This window comes from Larimichthys crocea, chromosome VII (assembly GCF_000972845.2).
Source record: "Larimichthys crocea isolate SSNF chromosome VII, L_crocea_2.0, whole genome shotgun sequence".
Taxonomy (NCBI): domain Eukaryota; kingdom Metazoa; phylum Chordata; class Actinopteri; family Sciaenidae; genus Larimichthys; species Larimichthys crocea.
Window position 1 is genome coordinate 10,061,504 of NC_040017.1, and position 20,279 is coordinate 10,081,782.

The following is a 20,279-nucleotide window of genomic DNA, read 5'->3' on the forward strand; positions in this document are numbered from 1 at the left end:
GAAGAATATTGTGTAAAGAATTGTGGCAGATATGTGTATTTGCAATTTTACTGGAGTAACTGGAGGGCGTAGAATAAACAATATAATTGCCATCTTTTTTGACTTGTTTTCTGCTTTGACTAATAGAACAACAAGTATAATAGCACCATTATAGTCTCACAATAATAGTGCTATTTTGGGGTAGTCTCAGTAAATGTGATATAGTAAATATAACCTTTACCCTTCTATTGTCATGTGCTTACCTCTGCAGAAATGACAGCCAAACTGAAGAGAATGGACTCTCCGTCTTTATTTGGGGCTGATATAAAAGAGCTGTCATTTCACGCAGAAATGCAGACAAACAATCGACTCCGATTTAAGGTACACACCTTTCTCTACCTGTGAAACACACTCACAGCCACACGCTCACACATTTTTACAGCAACAGGGGGAACAGTGAGATAAACCTAATCCAGTCAAATTAATATCAAAAGCTGTTTTCTTTTAAATCATAACATGTTTCACACCGACGCTGCATAAAACAAAAGAGGACAGAAATAGCAATATACAAGTACGAACATGACCATGAAATATGAGGCCACACTCAGTCTGTCTGTATGCTTGTTTCCTCTCCTCAGATCTTTGATGCCCACAAGCCGAGGTTCGAGGTCCCCCATGAGCATGTCAGAAGCCTCAACAGTGCCCCTTCCAGCCCCATCAGCGACAGGCTAGAGATGATAAAAAAACCCTTTGGCATTATTGTGCGCAGGAGGGAGAGCAAAGTAGTCCTGTGAGTGCTCACTCTGTGTGTGTGTGTGTGTGTGTGTGTGTGTGTGTGTGTGTGTGTGTGTGTGTGTGTGTGTTTGTTTGTGTTGGATGCGGAAAGGGGGTGCTTATAAGAACCACATTGTTTACCCTGTGGACAGGGAAGGAATTCCAATTGACAGCAGATTATGCATACTGTGTATATTCAACAAAACAGCATTATGTGTATTCAGGCATATACTGTACACGTTTACTATGTATTGTATAATACTACACATACTGTGCTGTATAGGTAGGGTATACACGACTGTATGGCTGGGGGAGGGCATTCTTCAGTTGAAACATTTATTGCAGCAGGAGATTGTTAGTGTGAATATTATTAAGATGATACTGCAAGCTGTGTTCACAGTACATTGCTTGGAAGCGATTCTAGAGGCAAAAGACATTAAGTGCCATACTGCCCAAAAATATTATAAGGCAAGCCGGGCTGTTAAATATTTGATTTGGTGTCTCACCTCGTGCTTCTCTCCTACACTTATTATTCACAGTCTTCTAACATTGGCACTATAGTATATAACTAATAATTGCCAGTTGTTAATAGATTAAAATTGATTTTTGTATTATTTGATGCAATTACTGTATAAAAATCCTCTACAGTGTCACATAATCTCATTATAATGCATTATTTCCATATGATGACATGTAACACCTTCCTATGTTACTTTAGCTTCACACAGCAACAAGTAATTATGTTTATGGCAATCCAGAATTCTTGCCCTGGGTGACACGGCAGTGATCAATTACCCCTCAGAGCTGTGTTCCCACACAGCTCACACACTTCCTATTAAACACCAAGAGGTATTAAGCCATTATTATCGCTGATGCTATATAGAATATGGCAGTCTATGATAAATAGGATTTGTGAGGGCACAAAAAACCCTTGTTTTTATGATTACTAGGATGTGATGCACATACCATAAACCATGACTTCATGCACTCGTGCTGCTTTTCACATCACCGTGTTCTGCTGTTGTTAATCAGAGGCCATTCACACTGCAAATATTTATCTTTTGTCTATGGAAAAGCCAAAGCCAAAGTTTCTCCTGTGAAATTTCATATTATCTAGACATAACCAACCATTTAACAACTCTAAATGCTTTCTTTTCATGTATGATGTATTCAGGGTATGTCATCTCCATGCTTTGTTTTACATTTTTTATTCTTTATTTCTCTATAACTCCTCCACACGTACTTGTCTCACTCTCACACCCACTTCTTTACCTCACTCTCATTTTCGGTCTTATATTTTCTCTCTCACTTGCTCTCTCTTTTTCCAAATCACTTTACTTTACAGAGCAAAATACCTTCTTACAGTGAAATACCTTTTCATGATGAGATGTTCTTACATTACGTGGCAACCTTTGGCTCATTTCACTAACTCATATCACTTACTGGTGCATCGAGCAGTATTGTTGTCTTTCTCAACACAGAGCATGACCTTGAACCAGGGGCGGTGAGATTAGTCTGGAGATTAGCAACTATTTAGCAATCAAATTGCTCAAACTTTCTTCGGCTCTCATAAACGCCTTTATGAGGCCACTTGTTAAGTGAATCACCATAATCACTCTGTGTTTCACTCTGGGTTTATCTATGATAGGGTCGGACTTTAGATTTTTAAGGGGCTTTTTTTTGTTAAAATTATGCTTTATTAATTCAAAAGGTGAAATCCTTCGTCTCTGCATTACACTCATTGTAAATTTTGTGGAAAGGACAGTCACAGGCATACAAAGTCCCATATCAACACCCATCCCTCCCTAAAATGTGAACATTTTACAGGCTCTTTGTAAAGTTCACTAGCATTTGAGTAGAATACCAACATTTCTATTATAAAGGTTTTGCTCTATTGAAGGTGGGCTGGAGGTAAAATCCAAGTAAGTTTCAGCCTAAAGTGTGTAAGATTTAGGATCATTTATTTACAGAATATGACAGATATTCAATATAATATTCATAAGGATGTTTCCATTATTGCCTACAAAATGATAAAATAAGAAATGCTGTATTTTTGTTACTTTAAAATGTATTTTTTGTGAATTTGTGAGTTTGGTAACTTCCTACTTTGGCAGTTATCAAAAGCAGTAGTCCATTCAATGTTCAATGTTTGTATAACAACTTTATAATCACATGAGCAGCAATTAAGAATTAAAGATAAAATCGATAACAAGGTTTATATATTTACTTTTAACACCACACTGAATGCACCAAGTCAATGTTCATTAAGGTATCATTTCTCCAGATATCCAAAGTTGAATTGATAGATAAAGAAAAAAGTGTGCCGATGGAGTTATTATGTACTCATTGTGCTCTTTGAACTGTGTGATTGGTGTGTGGGTGTTCTCTTCTTGCAGCAAAACTTAAACAGACAAGCTCACTGAACAAAATAGGACAAATTAAGTCATATGTCATAATAATGTGTACAATCTTTATTTTAGTCTGTTTGGGTGGTTCTATGTATGCATGTTTGTCAAGATTATTGGACAACAATCTATACTGACTGCTTTTACAACCTTTACTTATATCTTGTCTCTATAGCTGTGTGCAGCCAGCTGTGTGCAGCCAGAGCAGGATTAGTATTTCAACTACCAGTGTATGTCTTGTTTTGAAGGCTACCCAGAGGGCTTATTAGCACTTGATGGGATGGTCTGTCTTCTCCCTGTTTTTTTGTTGTTTTTTTCCCCCCCCCTTTCTCTACAACTCAACTCCTCCATACGTACTTGTCTCGTTCCCACACCCACTCCCTCGCATTGCATCTCACTCTGACTTTCTTCCTTACTTCTTTGTCTCGCACATTCTCTCTTTTTTCCCACATCACCTTGCTTCTTCTTACATCACTCCATCACAATGGTGACCCTTTTTCTTTTTTGTTCTCTTATTTTAAAAAATAAAAAAAAAACATTCAGGTTTGACACGACAATGGCTCCACTGGTGTTTGAAGACCAGTACCTACAGCTGTCTGCTAGGCTTCCATCCCATAATATTTACGGTCTGGGAGAGCATGTGCATAGACAATATCGTCATGACACAAACTGGAAAACCTGGCCCATCTTCACCAGAGACGCTTTCCCTAATGGGGTGAGGAGTGCACGCACACACACACGCACACACACACAGGATAAGCCATAATTTTATGACAGTATGCATAGTTGAAGACACACATGTATATACACATGAAGGTAAATACAGTGTGTCTACATTATGTGTCAGTTTTGTGTTACTTCTGTGCCAAATATATTGGCACAACAGTAAGGCTTACACTTGATATGGCTACCAAGTGTGTGTGCACTGCAAGTGGCATGTTTACATGTGTATTCTCCTTTCCAAAGGGTTTAAAATTGAATGCCTTGTAAGCTGATTAGGCAGTGAAGTCACACCCTCAGCTTCAATAAGTCTCCCACTTGCGCCTCACACCTCTTCCCTGTATGTCCCTTCATCCCCCTGTCTCCCTCTGTCTTCCCGCAGGGAACCCATAACCTCTATGGACATTATCCCTTCTTCCTCTGTCTGGAAGATGCGAGCGGAAAGTCATTCGGGGTATTTCTCATGAACAGCAATGCTATGGGTAAAAAAAAACAAAACAACCCTACACAGTCACAAGCACTGAATGACACAAGAATACATTAATAAACAGTTCATGCGCACATATTTTGAAAAAGGTAGTGTTTTCTGATTCCCAATTATTTAAGAGATTTCCGCATTATGACTAATAAGTAAAAAATGGTATTTCGAAAAGTGCTATGGCTTTTTTTCTTTCCATAGAGGTGACCTTGCAGCCTGCTCCTGCTGTGACTTACAGAACGATTGGAGGAGTCCTTGACTTCTACATTCTCTTTGGAGACACACCAGAGCAAGTGGTGCAGGAGTTCCTGGAGGTAAGGCATAAAAACCTTCCCTGTACAATATAATTATATATTGTACAGGGAAGGTTTTCTGAGCAAGTCTGTCATGCAAAAAAGTGGTTTGTGAGTTGGCACAGTAATTGCATTAACAATATGACCAATTGTGTTTTCCAGCTCATTGGCAGGCCTGTCATTCCTCCCTACTGGTCACTTGGTTTCCAGCTTTCTCGTTGGGACTACGGCAGCCTGAGTGAGGTCAAGAAAACAGTGGAGAGAAACCGCGCTGTGGATCTCCCATATGTAAGATCCTGTCTGGTTGTTTGTTTTCTGCTGTCTATCTATCTGACAATCTGTTTGTCTTCAAGCTGCCTATCTAAAATTGCTATCAAGGCCGCTGCAGTATGTGAATTTGTGTTTGTATTCTTGTGATAAAAATGTGAAATAACTATTTTCACAAATCAAATATTATTTTTAAAAAAAGGCATATCACCATCTATCATGTATTTCAGATGCATATATGTCTACGTGTTTGGCACTTTCACACTCAATATCTCATCTCTCGAAATGATGGTCACATTTTGCTCGCACTGCGTTTATTATCGCAATAAAAACGCACAATAAACTCATATCAGACTAGGTGTAAGGTGGACCTGCACATTCACTCCATTCTGATGGCCCGGCAAAGAGAAACAGCAGCAATCTCTTACTGAGTAACTCTGTAACATAATACACTCAAAGAATCAGAATGTTGCAATGGCTGTCAGATTTGAAAATGAAAATATGCGACATGGTTTTCTTGATGACTGAGTGAATTTGTAGTTCAATCATTTCTTTAAACAAGAAATGTAAAGGGATAAAACAAAAGCAGGTTCAGCATTTGAACTCAGATGTCAAATGCGGAGAGAAGAGATTATGGGAATCTCCTTTTCATAAAGACAAAATATACATTTTATAGACGACCTGAGATCATGTAGTGATGATGCATTGTGTGCGCTGCCTGCTATCACATCAACACCCTTTTTTGTGGAAGGGGGGTGGTGAGGAAGAAAATCAATACTTCACCTTGTCCACCCCTTGTTAAATTTGAACCACTCATGCACTACTATGTGGTTCCAGAGGCAAAAGCCTTAACCACTACAATATCTGTAAAGACGTGATATGAAGGTTGAAGCAGGAGTTGGACGGACAGTCAGAGTGATAGCGATGGCCTTTAGCTTAGACGGGGTAATCCAGCTTTCTGTCAAATAATGGAGAGTCTGCTGGGCTCCATAGGTTCAATCCCAGGACAACTATTTTTCAAGCATCACTGAATGTTAGCGCTGATCAAAGATCAATCGACCGAGTTCCTTTCATTATCTCATTCATCCTGATCGGAATGTTAAAACTACTCCAACACCTCTTCCCTTCTCAGACACTTGATAAATACCAGTTCTGGTTGACATTTTCTTGGGAATGAGCCTCACTGCTTATCTTCACATGGCCCTGAGACTACTAATGTTTGATGTACTTTCTATTCCTTAATTACTAAGGTAAACTCCTAATCCTAATCTTTACAGGCCCCCATAAAACACTTCAACTGTGTCACAACTCAGCAATGGCATCACCAATTAAGGACGTGGTTTGAACTTGTCTTATTTAAAGATCAAATGCAAACATATTTCCTACCCATCTTAATATTTCACTCTGATAAGCTCCAATCTCTCTTTCATATCCAAAGACATTAGGATGCAGCTGCTTCCTCTCCTGCTGTACTCAGGGACATATTTGATAACCATTAGATAGACCACAGAGGGCATTATCACATTCTCCCTAATATGTCTGGAGCTGATTACCATTAGAGGAAGGATCTGGCAGAGCCTTCCAAACCATCTGCTCTATCAATATGAAGTAGATTTTGGCAGACAACAGACAGACAGAGAGCAAACATAAAGTCACACCCTTCCAAAAAAGGAAAAAAAAAGAAAGAATGTGTTAACATTCCCATTGTCCTCCCAAGGTTTAGCAGTACATTAGCCAACTTGTTTGCACTCACATCAGGTCTCCAAAAGTCCTGCAAAGGCAGGTCAATGGACAAGTTAGGAGTTGTTGGATTTTTTTGTTTTTTTTTGTTTCCAGGCTTACAGTGCCAATGCATAACAGTGTGTTTAATTGTCATGACGAGATGGGAATATACTGCGGTAGGAGGATGCAAGTCCTATTTAAGATGCTGAATTTTGAGTGGATGTGTCCAAGTTATGCACAGAGGTGAAAACATGAGCGGGGTGTATTTAAGAAGCTCTTATAATTTTATACTGCAAGATGCAAGATGCAAAAATAATTTTAATACATGGAAGCCAAGCTTAGCATTTCCAATTAAGCTTTGAATATCTAATGACATCTAATCTATTTGAAGTCAACTCATCAAGTTATTCACGTAACATACTGTTTTCCAAAGACGATTATCTCAAAGCAAAACGAGAAAACAAATTTTCTTCTTCCCATGCAGGATATTCAGTACACTGACATCGACTACATGGAGGATAAGAAAGATTTCACGTATGACAAGGTCAAGTTCAGCGAGCTGCCTGACTTTGCCAACTATCTTCATGAGAAGGGACAGAGATACATCCTCATCCTGGTAAGAAATACTTCACTGTGAATGAATCCAAGTCAGCTACACCATCCAAACAGTGAGATTTTCTAATAAGCAGCCATGCTATGCTGTTTTTTCAGTAAATGTGCCACATGTTCTTAATTAAAAGTTCGTTTAAAATAGCATTCTGTTCTTTTATATTCTCATGAGAGCATTCCTTTGTCCGCAGGATCCTGCAGTAGCTACCAGTAAGAGGCTCGGGAATGCTCCGTATGAGTCCTATGACCGTGGGACTCTGAAAAACGCTTGGGTCACTGAATCCGATGGGACAACTCCACTGTTAGGAGAGGTGAGCTGCTGCCTTTGGGTGCAAGACAGAACTAAAGTATCCTTACTGATGAAACAGTACACTTAGTGACCCCCTTAATTAGATACTTATCTCCATTCAAGCAAAGATTTCCCTCCTCCACACGATAATGCTTCTTTACCACAAAGCTTCCATTCTACGTAGGTCACATATCTGCATCTTGTGTTAATGGCTTGTCACAGAGATTTTCAGCTCATCAGGTTGTGAAGATGTTCTACACGGGTCAACTTTAAAGTTGCAAAGTGCAGGTCAAATGAAGGTGTTAAGTACAAGTACTGTATGATAGAGGCTGTTAGTCATTATATATTATTATACGTTCATGCTGTAAATCATTACAAGCCATACAGCAAAGATACAAGCCATATGTTTCAGAGGTTACAACTGGTAACAGATATAATATAAACATTAGGTTGACATGATTATTGCCAAGTACACAAGGTCTGACATCTCAGAAACTGTCAAACTGTTGGGAATACACTAGTGTACTATACACTTACTATAGTAATGTGCTTAATGGAATATGAGTCAGCTACAGCCTGAAAACAGTAGTTTCAAACCCTCTATCCATTTATCTTGTTTATACTCTTTTTTTAAATTACACTGAACAATAACATTAGAAAATTGTAGTTATCTGGCATTACCTCAGTAGCTCACCTGGTAGAGCATCTACCGTGTATCAAGGCTGAATTTGCAGTGGCCTGGGCCCCTTTTCTGCATGGCATCCCCTCTCTCCAGCACTCATGAGTGTTTATAGTAATATAAGTGTTTTGTGGGATATGTTTGGCCCTAAACACATGTATTGTATTGTACAATGTTATTGCTGAGGTCAAAGTTGTGCCTTAGTGAAATTTATACTCCGCATGATTCCAGGTATTCCAGAGCGTGAAGACACCATCTAGAAATAAGCAGGAATTAAGTAACATTATAACGCTGGCAAGATGTATGTTAAATTTACATAGAACCCATGACCTATAGAAATCCAACTGTGCTGAACGTCTGCTACATGTGTGAAGCGTTTTGAGCCTTTGCATCATAAGCATAAATCTATGCATTGCATGTGTGACTTGTTGCTCTCGCTGTCTCCATCAAAACCATTATATTCCCTAATGGAGGTTCAAGCATCCGGTGTGTTATTTTTGATCCTTTCCCCCGCAGAGCACGTGTATAAACAGCTCTCCCCTGCAGAGAGGGCTGGAGGTGGGGGGTAAAAGTCTGTTGCTGCTGTGCTTTTATAGTGTTGCTTTTGATTACGCACACGATTAAGCCCAGTCCCTTGGCTAATCGCTTTTTCATGCTGTTTATAACAGGTCAAACATATGCATTGATTCCACATTAGTGTTTAATCTTAAAATGTTCTGCATCACCGCATCACAGATTAAGTGTGTGTGTGTTTATGTCGAAGAAACAGAGAGAGAGAGGAAAAAAGTCAGTCTGTGTGCATCTATGTGTATCCATTTCTCTAAATGAAAAGCTATTCTTGGTTGTTTGTGTCGTATGTATGTCTGTGCATGCATCTGTGTGATTATAATTGATTCTGGTTTATCTCCATATGAATGCATGTGTCCTGGTTATGAAAACAGTGGGGTCTGTGCAAAATGACCTTTGTGGTAGCTGTTTCACTGATAAAGGAGATACGACCAGCGACAGGCTGGTATTTATTTTGCTTTTAAGACAGCTAATTGCTTGCAAAGATAACAGATAAAAGCTTTTCCTGGTGGCCCATATGTTTCAGTGTACAAGTTAAATCATAGCATGACCTCATTCGCATAGATGAACATTTGTGCAGAGGAAAAAAAAAAAAAAAAAGAAAGAAGAGAAAAGCAGTATGTGCGGGTTTAAAGGAAGGGATGACAGACAGGAACATGGGCAGATAGGAAAGCGAGTGCAAGCAGACAGACAGTCACAAATAATAGATTAGAGAGTAATGTACAGGGAGACAGACTGGCTGTCTCTCTGAGCGGTAGAGTGACAGGGAGGTACACAGGAAGTCAGCCATAGTGAGAGACACAAGACAAAAAGACAGATTATCAGGTAAACACAAAAAAGGGACAGACAAGATGGAAGGTAGAAAGACACTTTGGAACAGAGGAAAGCAGTGGGACGTATCGAGATGGGTAGAAGAAACGATAGACAGACAGGTAATGACGTAGATAGGTAGGGCTGACAGTAAGGAGAGCATAAAAAACAGACAAATAGTCATAAAGACAGAGTGAGATAAATGCCAGATGATTTGTTCAGAGTGTTTACGGGGGGTGTCAGTATTAGTAAGCAGCTGGAGATGTCAGAAAGACAAAATCTCGAGTTAGAGGAGGAAAGAAATGACTGTCAAATGAAAGATGGCAACAGTAAAGGATCATCAATAAGCTCTGACCTTGGAGTTCTGACCGCCTGCCAAAAACATCTGCCTATAAATCTATATACGTATGTGTGTGGGAGGGGGCACGTGAACATGATTCATGTCTTCGCTGCAAACTGGGTTGTAAAGTTATTGGCAGTGGAAGTAAAACATAGAAGATAGCTAACATGAAGCAACCTTGGGATTTAATATTTACTGTGTTCTACAGAAGGGTTCACACGGAAATGCACGCACATGCACACGCACACGAAATTTCCGTTCTCTGTGGATTCATAATTTTTCTCATTAAGGATGACTTCTAAACACACAGTCACGTCTGAAGATTTCTATTGCATTATCGATTTCTTCCCTCTTCTGTTCTCTTCCGCAACTTCTGTCCCTCTATCCCCTCTCTCCTTTTGCAACACACTCTCTCTCTCTCTCTGCTCTCTCTCTCTTTCTTTCACATCAATCCCACCCCCTCCTTTACTTCATCTGTCTTCTTTTCTCTTTGTCATTTCCACATCTCTAAGCTGTTTCTTTGACATATCCGTAGGCCTTGTTTCATTTATTTATTTGTCTTGCTTCTGTGAAGCTCTCTGCACCTATGCCATCTCAGCTGATAATGCCCCCATCATGTTGTTTGAATGCACAATACTGTGTAGGCTATTGATTCTTGCCTAGTTAAAGACATGGATGTTTTATGATGCTTTAAAAACTGAAAAAGGATTTTTAAAACGAGAGAATTTTGAATGAAGTCCTGTAAAAAATTGAGTGTGAACTGAATACTGTTAGCAGGGAAGTTCACAAAAGGATAACAAACTAATGTTCTCAATAGATTCATTCCAAAACTATTAAAACTTGCTTGTTCATATACCGTCACTAATTCTCTTCCTCTCAGGTGTGGCCAGGAGAGACTGTATTTCCAGACTACACCAGCCAAAATTGCATCGACTGGTGGGTTGATGAGTACGAGCGCTTCTCCAGGGAGATCAAACACGATGCCCTCTGGATTGTAAGTCAATTTTTTGAAAAAAAAGTGTAAAATTAAGGTGTGTATTCATTGATCAGCTGGTCACTAACCAAAAATTCTGAAACTGGCATTGTTTTGCAGCCAATTACGCAAGCACAGGGCAGCAAGTTGACTTTTTTTTCCTTTTATTTCCTTTGAATAATTTTTGGTTGCCATTACTTCACTGTGGGTTGAATGCGAGTAAAGAGGACGAAGCACAGGCTGACGCAAAACACAAAATTCATATTATGCTGTTAATGATTCCTCAGATGAAAATTTGGCTCACTCATTACTGGAGCTACAGTATCCTCAATTTCATATTGTACTCTATAAAACCTTACCTTAACCGAGGTAACTTTAATGTTTATCAGGAGGGAAAAAAACAGCAAAAATAAATATGTGGATGGATCCTGGATGCAGAACACTGTTATGGCATGTTGTAAATAACTTGAATCATTAGTTTAAATTATTACTTTCATTGTAGTTTATCAAACAATGATCTCTGGTGCACTTGCAGGACATGAACGAGGTGGCTAATTTCAAGAAAGGTTCAAATAAAGGCTGTGCCGTAAATGACCTCAACTACCCACCCTACACTCCAAGTAAGAAACTTTTTTGTTTGTTTGTTGAATAAGAAATTGCTGTTCTTATGCAATTTTAATATCTAGTATAATTATGTTACTTTCAAAAAAACTGGCTGACTCTCAAAACCTTGTCAAACTTTGTTTGGCATTTTTAGTTTGCCCTTGCTTACAAAACACTAAGAAATCTCCAGTTTTTGAGGACAAGGTACTCTGTGAGGTCACCGCTACAGGGAAGAAAAAAAAATGGTGGATGTCATAGGTTTGCGGCTTATAGCCCAAATTCTGTGCACAAGTTGATAAATTTGCCACAATAGCTCATAAAGTAAGTTCAGGTCTAGAGGAAAACTCATCTAGAATAGTGGGTCCCTGGTGAGGAATTTTGAAAATGACTCTTCTGCCATGTCTTTTATTCCAAATGTGTCCCAGACAGGATGATCATAACTGAAAAAGGCATGCTCCCTTGGTGCCACCTTTTTATTGCACTCCTCCTTAGTCATCCTCTTCCTCCATTTCTCTGTCTGTTTCTCATTTCCTCATTGTTCCCACTTCCTATTGCAGTATATATCAACGTCTGTGTCATTCTTTCCCTCCCCTTCTTCGTCCTTTTTCCCCACTCACTGCATATATTTTGCCATATTTTTCTGCCATTCATTCCATACCTCTTCTCACCATACAGCCGCTCTCTTTACCTCTTTCATCTTTTCTCTCCTCCAGAGATTCTGGATGAGGTGATGTACAGTAAGACACTATGTATGGATGCCAAGCAGGCCTGGGGGAACCACTATGATGTCCACAGTCTGTATGGCTACTCTATGGTGCTGGCTACTGAAAAGTGAGTGCAATCACAATCAATAATATAGGGAGTTTAGCCAGCTTGTGCTCTCGAGGCCAACTCGCTGCCACCCCTTCAGGCCAATGAGGCATTGTCAGACTAGAAACGCATCATGTCTAAACAGTGGGACACACAAAATCTTTAAAATCAAGTGTTGTAGAATCAGAAAAGAAAAAGAAAAAAACATGGCACTGAAACAGAAATATGGAGCTGCACCAGAGAAATCTGTCAGCTCAGAGCAGTGCAGTGACTTATGCCCTCTGCTAAATCATAGCCTGTGACTCTTGCAGACCATTTGCAAGTTGGATCCCATGTGATAAGTGCAGAAATATGTTTTAATGAGCCTGACTCCCAGAGTGAGTGAATGAATTACTCATCTGGGTCTGGCGCGGAAACAGTTTAAGGGCCCATTACTTACACAAACCTACAGAGAGGCATCAAAGTGAGTATAGGATATAGTCACTGAGTTATGGAAATTGATGAAGCATAAAGGAGGTTAAAGTTTATTAAACCAGATTTATACTTTATTTATTTAAAATTTAGGCAGGAATTTCCACTATTATGGTGAGTGAGGCGGGTCTAAAAATCAAGCTAATCTGTTTACATCTCAAAAATCTTAAACAAGCACAGAGCAGTTTGTAAAGAGAGAAGCCTAAGTTCACCAGAGAATATTAGATTCATCCTTTAAAGACCATAAACATAGTATTGCTGAGATAGTCAGATGAATAAATTCGTGGAAGACGGGCACATGAGCAAAAACACTTCCTCTGTCTCAGAGGTATAAAATCTGCAGTCACATTCGTCTTAGTAAAGGAGTTTCTGTAGTCTGAAAGCCCTTAGCGAGTCATTTCACACAAGGCTAAAGTTGGCATCAGTCGCAGAATTTTAATATGCACTAATGGTGATGGTATGGGAAATTGCATCAATTAGAAAGCAGCACACACCTGCACTAATGGCTTTTCAGCTGATGGAAAATAACATCCCGTGAAACTAAACAAATGCAATGCACAGCCCTGGATACGGAGATATATCATGTGTTGTGGTTGAATGTCAGAAAGTAGCAAAGATGCTGTCTAATTTGTCAAAATATTAAAAACGTTCAGTTTTAAATAAACAATATGTAAGACATTTGGTGCATTAAAATCATAAAACTACCATGCTATATCATCAGAGATCAAGGAAAAAACATGCTTAATTAAAATACTGGCTTGTGCAAATACTTACATCTACATCATTATGTTCTCCTTTTAAAATTTCCAAACAAGCAAACTGAAGTGTATCAACGGGGAAAACATTGACTACTGCCCAGCTTGAAAAGCCGTACAACACGAGTTAATATTGAAGATGCATTTAAAGGATGGAGTCAGCTTAGATCCCAGAAGGATCCCGTCTAGACCTTGTTGCACCTATTCTCATTAAAACACAACATCATAATTTGAGTTATCATGAATAACTAAAAATATACATAGTAACGTTGAGATCTGCGATCTTTCAACAGGATTCCACCCAGTTTCCAGTTGGAAATCCAAAAATATTTCCATCATAATTGTAATAATAACATTCTAATGACGTGAACAGGGGTGGGAGGTACAGTATCAATATTAACTGTTAGCTCTTGCTTGTATCTGTATGTGTATGTCTCAAATGTGTATTTGAATAAAATGCAAGTATAACCTTTCAGCTTCAGCATTTACAGTTTCTCCAAATGTAGAAAATATTATTTCTTCACAATGATAGTATTAGGGCACAGTATTCCCACTGGTTTTATATTTAAATGACATCTTAAAAGGTTGCTTTGACCTTTTGGCTGAAAAACATCCCACAGACCAACGTGGATGTGTAGTTGGAGGAAGACTGATCAAATTCAAAAAGGGGCGATCACATATACACATATACACATTGATATTGAGAAAAAAGTGTGTAGTCTAAATCAGCAGAGCCTGCATGAAGGCTGGGGCTTTCTGATCCTGACCAATTGTTGACAGTAGAGGACAACAGACTGTACTTCCTGGTACAGTATCACCTGTCCACCTACACAGTCTGTATAGACATATACAGTATATGTCTATACATGTATATACATACATATGCACTGGAGACCATGAAATACAAGCCCTATGTTGTCGACTTGCTGACTCACTCCTTTGGTATTAAAAAGCTACCTCATCTTTCTTTTGTCTCCTTTCTCATTCCCTCCTTCTTCCACCCCCCTCTGTCCACTAATTAAAATGTATTATTGGCAGGAGACACATTTTGTAAACATCATCAGGGTTTTGTATTGTCATGGAAATCGATGCTGCTTCGATTTCCCTCGTCAAACAAAATAATAATGTACAATAGGGAAGGAAAAGTACTACTAGTTCTGGCTTTGTCCCCATCTAATATATTTCTCTCTTGTTCTTCCCTGTGAACATGTATGCATGTGTGTATGTGTGTGTGATATCTGTTTTTCCCTTGTGTAGTTCTCTATCTGTCTGTACTGTATGTCCTTTTTTTAAATTTGATTTTATTGACCTCTTGCTTTCTCTCTTGCTGCCTCCTCTCCATCTCGCAGAGCTCTGCAGCGAGTGTTTGGAGGAAACCGTACCCTGATGTTGACCCGCTCCTCCTTCCCAGGTGTTGGAAAATATTCGGGTCACTGGCTGGGGGACAATGCTGCCAACTGGAACGACATAAAATGGGCCATTCCTGGCATGCTAGAGTTTGGACTCTTTGGGGTTCCCTATGTGAGTAGCAAACCTTCACAGAAGGGCAAATACTGTTCATATAGGTACAGTAAGGGAGTTTGACAAGAAACATCCTCTCCCTGTTTGCCATAACAGGCCGTAACATGACTGTAAGATGAGTAATCATTTCAGGTTTTTGCTCGAGCGATTGAAACAACACATCATGCAATTCAGTGTTAACATTTTAATTTAGAACCTATTTCTAGCCTTTTTACTTGTGTACACAAGTGTTATTTGCAGTTTTGTGTTATAGCCCTCTCTTGAGACTTTTACTATTTTATGAAAAAAAAGAAAAAGAAATGCAGGCACTTAAGAGCTCTGTGCAGTCCGGCTAATTGTTTTAAGGAAATATCCACTGACACAGGCACATTTTAGTTGTGGCTCAGATCCCCCCCCTCCGCCCAGATAATGAAAGAGACATGAATGAATTAATGAATTAACTAGAGCCAGTCGCAGCTCTTATTATGTGTTTCAGTTTAGTTAACATGTAGTTCTGGCATTCACAAGTTTCCCTTTTGCCTTTTTAAAATGGGGATTCAGCTGCTAATTGAGATCTATGTTCAGGCGTAGGCATAAAGACATGAGGGGCAGGCAAGAAAAAGTGTGTCTGGAATGAGATCCATTAAAATGCCTGGAAGAACACTGGTTCTCTTTACAGGAACATCACCACGTTCCAAAAACATAGACTTGGAGGTAAAATAAATACTGTTAGTAATGCTACCCAAGTGTATTCTGGACTTGCATGTGTTTAGTTAGTCCAAACAGTGGTACGAAAACAACAGGGAACAGAAAAGCACGCTGAAACACACGCACGCACACTCCAGCTGTGCACATCAGGTGGTCTTATAGATTCCAGCTACATCCTGATTGGACTGCGTCAGGCAGATTCTTAGTTTCTTCAGCGCGCGCACACACACACACGCGCGCGCGCACACACACACGCACACACGCACACACACACGCACGCACGCACGCACGCACACACACACACACACACACACACACACACACACACACACACACACAAACTAAGAGAGACAGAAACGGAGATGGCAGGAGAAATGGGATTTTGATCGATTCCCCCCCATTGTTGTAAAATGTGGCCAGTAGTAAACAATAGAAAGCAAGTAGACTACGTGGACTGGCCTGAGACTGAAGTCTCTTTCTTGGACTCCCTTGTGCAATTAATGTAAATAAAGATCACCGCCCACGTCTACTGTCTGCCAGTAAATCTTGACTGAATTGAACCAACATCAAGAGAGACATTTTAAAAGTGGCCAGTTATCACATCGGTGCTACTTCCTCTTTAACTGCATTAGATTTGTTGACATCGGATTCAGCGGTTTTCTTTCCGACAGCGCCTGGATTGACATTCAAAATGTACATAGATCTACTTTATATTATTTCAGTTTCAACATACAATCTTCAACTGGAATCACTTTCCCTTTCCTCTTTCTTGTCGTAGGATTCCAAAACACTGAATTTAACATTTAAGATAATTGAAAATTTACTGTAGGTCCTTTCTAAATGTCAAGCTGTCGTCCCCTCATGTGTTTCAGATCGGAGCCGACATCTGTGGATTCTTTGACGACTCCAGTGAAGAGTTATGTCGTCGCTGGATGCAGGTGGGAGCTTTCTACCCCTTCAGCCGGAACCACAACGCTCAGGGCTACAGGGTACTGTAAAGGCACTTTGTTCTACAATTCTTATATTAGACTGTCAGTTTTAGATTTATGTATCATGCAGCCATTGTTTGGTCTAAAGTGCTGCAGGGTATACCCTTCATTTCATAACATTGCATAGGGGCTATGAACTCTGTGTGGTTAAAAATATACACTTCGTTCAGTATCCATGGAGATTGTCATCACACCAGCACTTGTACAACTGTGTTATAAAATAGGAGCAGTGGGGCTTCTGGTTTGGGGTTTAACACTGGGAATGTTAGCTGTTGAAAATCATTATTGCTGCAGCGGGTATTGAAACATCTGAGCCTGAAGTAAAACAGAGCTCAGAAGCTCAGTACCAGAGAGGTTTTACTTTGGTAAAAGAACTTTAATGCTAAATTATGTTAGATTACTATAATATGATGGCATATGGCAGATACATGGCCGATGTATTGTAAAATATCAAACCATTTTCAACTTCACGGATCAACAAACAATTCAGTTGCCCCAGACTTAACCTTCGTTGAAGAAATATACCTGCAGCGCTCTCTCTATCAATTCATATTCATTTGCAGAGCCTTGGCTGCTCGATTGCAGGCTGAATCGGACAAAAAGCAGGCTTCTTATGTCAAGATAGTAACTGTTGATTCTGCCAGCTGTAAAGATAAACTGTCCTCAAGGACAGATCAACTGGGGTTCGAGCAATTGCCTGTGATTGCAAAAGCAATTGATTGAAAGCCATTGATGGGATCCCAGAGGGTTAACTAACTAATTAAGCTCCAGTAACGTGAGCTCGTTGAAATGCTATCTCTATGGATGTTTATCTTTAACAGGCAAACAAAACATTTCAATGTTACATGTCGCGGATCGGAGCAAACTACTTCACATACTGAGCATGCGATTGATTAACACAAGAAAAACGGAAGAGAAGTCAGTCTCCAGCACTGAATGGCGTGAAAATTGATGCTCTCTCGGTGTTCACCATGTGACATTTCCGTGATCATCACTGCTGCAAAAATAGCACAGCACCGAGGTAGGGGAAAGGGCGGGGGATGAGTAAGATGTGGTGTGTGTTGGAAGGAGGAAGTTGAGGGTGGTGGGGGGGGGGGGGTTGTATTTGCTGCAGGACAGGGACATGATGATGATGAATCTGAAGTACGATTTCCACTAAACGAAACAGCTAATGTGTGACCTTTGCTTTGCCCTAATCATGGCTCTGATCACACGGCCATGCAGGCCAGTCCCAAAAACACACACATACACACACACACAGTTCTCATCACACTCTCAAGGTGCCCAGAGCAGAAATGATTAGCCAGATGAGAGGAGCACGGCCTGTTAGCAGCTAATCACCCTCTCACTCTTCACTATCATAGAAATTAAATCATACTTCTCTGTGTCTTTCTCACACACTTTACTTCTTTCTTTCTTTCTTTCTTTCTATCACATTCTCTTTTGCTCGCTCTATTTGCAAACTCTGCTTTCAGATTAGTCCTAAACCGTTAATTCACACTGTAATCATTAGAATTAAGGTTTTATATATTTATATATCGTTTTTCTTCTTCCTTGTTACCCCCAGTTTCTCATCCCTCCCCCCCCAATCCTCTCTCTCTCTCTCTCACTTCAAGTCTCTCCATTGCCCTCATCCTTCAATTTATTCGTCCGATCTCCCCCCATTTAAATAAGCTCTCTCTTTCATCCTCTCATTTCTCTCTCCCTCTTCTCTCCCCCCCTTGTAAAACAAATCTTTATTTTCTCTCCGCTTTTACTCTCTCGCGTTCATCAACCCCATCCCTTTAATCCATCTTTCTGTCTCCAGCCCCAGGATCCTGCTGTGTTTGGCCCCGACTCAACGCTGGTGGCTAGCTCTAAGCATTACCTGCAGATACGTTACACACTTCTGCCTTACCTCTACACACTCTTCTACAAAGCCCACACCACGGGGGAGACTGTTGTACGTCCCGTCATGCACGAGTAAGTCCTTCAAAACACTGTAAGTGTGCTGTCAAGTTTTCATCATAGCGCTTCAGTCAGACACTTCAAGGAATCGATCATGTATTACAAACGGTTATACATTTAGATATGGCATTGCATTCTGTGAGCCCCCTCCCAAAAAAAACAAAATTATTGCTTGTTGCTTAATAAGTATTAGGAAGGAGCCCCACAACAACAGAGCTGCTGTTATCTAACCATCTTGAATCCATTATCCAACAAGCATGTCGCAATTCCACCGGAATGCTTGCAGGGAAATATTATACAACTAAATCTAGACAATGTGGAGAAAGATGTTGCTCATGCAAATCAGGGTTGGTCTCGCTGTGCAAACTAAATGAGCAACAGGTTTCTTTATATTCTATTATGACATGAACATGAAGTCTGAGTGAGTATAATATTCTCTAGCTAAATAACATGTATGAGGTAATACAGTACCATCCAACTAGACACAAGAATAACATTAGTAACAAGATATGCAGTTATCAGAGGACACCACAAGGAATTAGCTCACTTGCTGAACTTCATTTTACAAATGCAAATGAGTGCATTGCAAATGAAGAGATATTTAAAGTTGATTCATGGAGATTCAGATGCACAACAAACTGAACAGCCAGTGGCAGAGTACAACATCACAGTGACAGCATGCTGAAGTCATAGATGCCAATTAACAAACTTAAACTAAAGCAGCAGCAGGGCAGCAAAGCAACAACACAGCAATAATGCCATACCATAGCTGGCCGGGGATTGCCAAGAAAACCCAACTTGTATTTATCCAAAACAGGAAAAGTCACCAGCAACAAATGAAAGCACAAGCAGCACAGCCTTACCTCAGTGCCTGGGGAGATCAGCAAAGCTCAGCTTCTGTCCTGGCATCTAAAGTGACAGCTGTTTGACAGCTGACCACCACAGAAGAGCAGCAGCAAAATGCGATTATTTCCTCCTCAAAAAACAAAAAAACAAACAAACAAACAAACAAACTGAAGCGTTGTTAACGTGAGTAAATCCATCAACAGCAACGGTGTCAGGTAAGGTTTTGATGTCCGCGCTATACACCTGCAGGAATATGATTGGCTGTGACTCACGTCACATGATCCAATCACTGTGACGCATATTCAGCCAACACCATAGACATATATACATAGACGCCGCATTGAGCGCTGAATCGTACGTGGACGTCGCCGCCATATTGGATCGGGCAGATCTGCCGGTAAACTACTACAAGGAAATGGACTGAACTTCATAAAGCGCCTTTCTACAAAGTTCTTCAAGTTAATGTCTCTTATACACCCATTCACACACACACTAATATATCTGGGAAACAAACAGGCACCAAAAACAACGTATGTAACTTTTAAAGTGATGATTATAAATGTTTACTCTTTATGTAAGCACCAAACCAACGTATGTATTTTTCTAATGCTGAGTGTTTACAGCTACTAATGTGTGTAACACTGTTACTGTGATGATAAATATTGAAATATTTATATTTAACATTTAATCTGTGTCTATAATAACCAGATCCTGAAATGTAGATGTGACATGAGGGTTTTCTGAA

At 39.9% G+C, this 20,279-nt stretch overlaps 1 protein-coding gene across 3 annotated transcripts in view; it reads left to right on the top strand.

Moving 5' to 3' along the window:
* The window catches only part of si (sucrase-isomaltase), a 66,442-nt gene that overhangs the window by 4,252 nt on the left and 41,911 nt on the right, over positions 1–20,279 (top strand). For all 3 annotated transcript variants that reach the window (XM_027280243.1, XM_027280244.1, XM_027280245.1), the window contains exons 5-18: positions 251–360; positions 618–769; positions 3,702–3,873; positions 4,261–4,360; positions 4,558–4,670; positions 4,812–4,937; positions 7,123–7,254; positions 7,439–7,558; positions 10,813–10,926; positions 11,441–11,525; positions 12,222–12,339; positions 14,894–15,065; positions 16,625–16,741; positions 18,549–18,703. In XM_027280243.1, the coding sequence (XP_027136044.1) occupies positions 251–360; positions 618–769; positions 3,702–3,873; positions 4,261–4,360; positions 4,558–4,670; positions 4,812–4,937; positions 7,123–7,254; positions 7,439–7,558; positions 10,813–10,926; positions 11,441–11,525; positions 12,222–12,339; positions 14,894–15,065; positions 16,625–16,741; positions 18,549–18,703 (1,786 nt within the window). The remainder of the gene's footprint in view (positions 1–250; positions 361–617; positions 770–3,701; positions 3,874–4,260; positions 4,361–4,557; positions 4,671–4,811; positions 4,938–7,122; positions 7,255–7,438; positions 7,559–10,812; positions 10,927–11,440; positions 11,526–12,221; positions 12,340–14,893; positions 15,066–16,624; positions 16,742–18,548; positions 18,704–20,279) is intronic.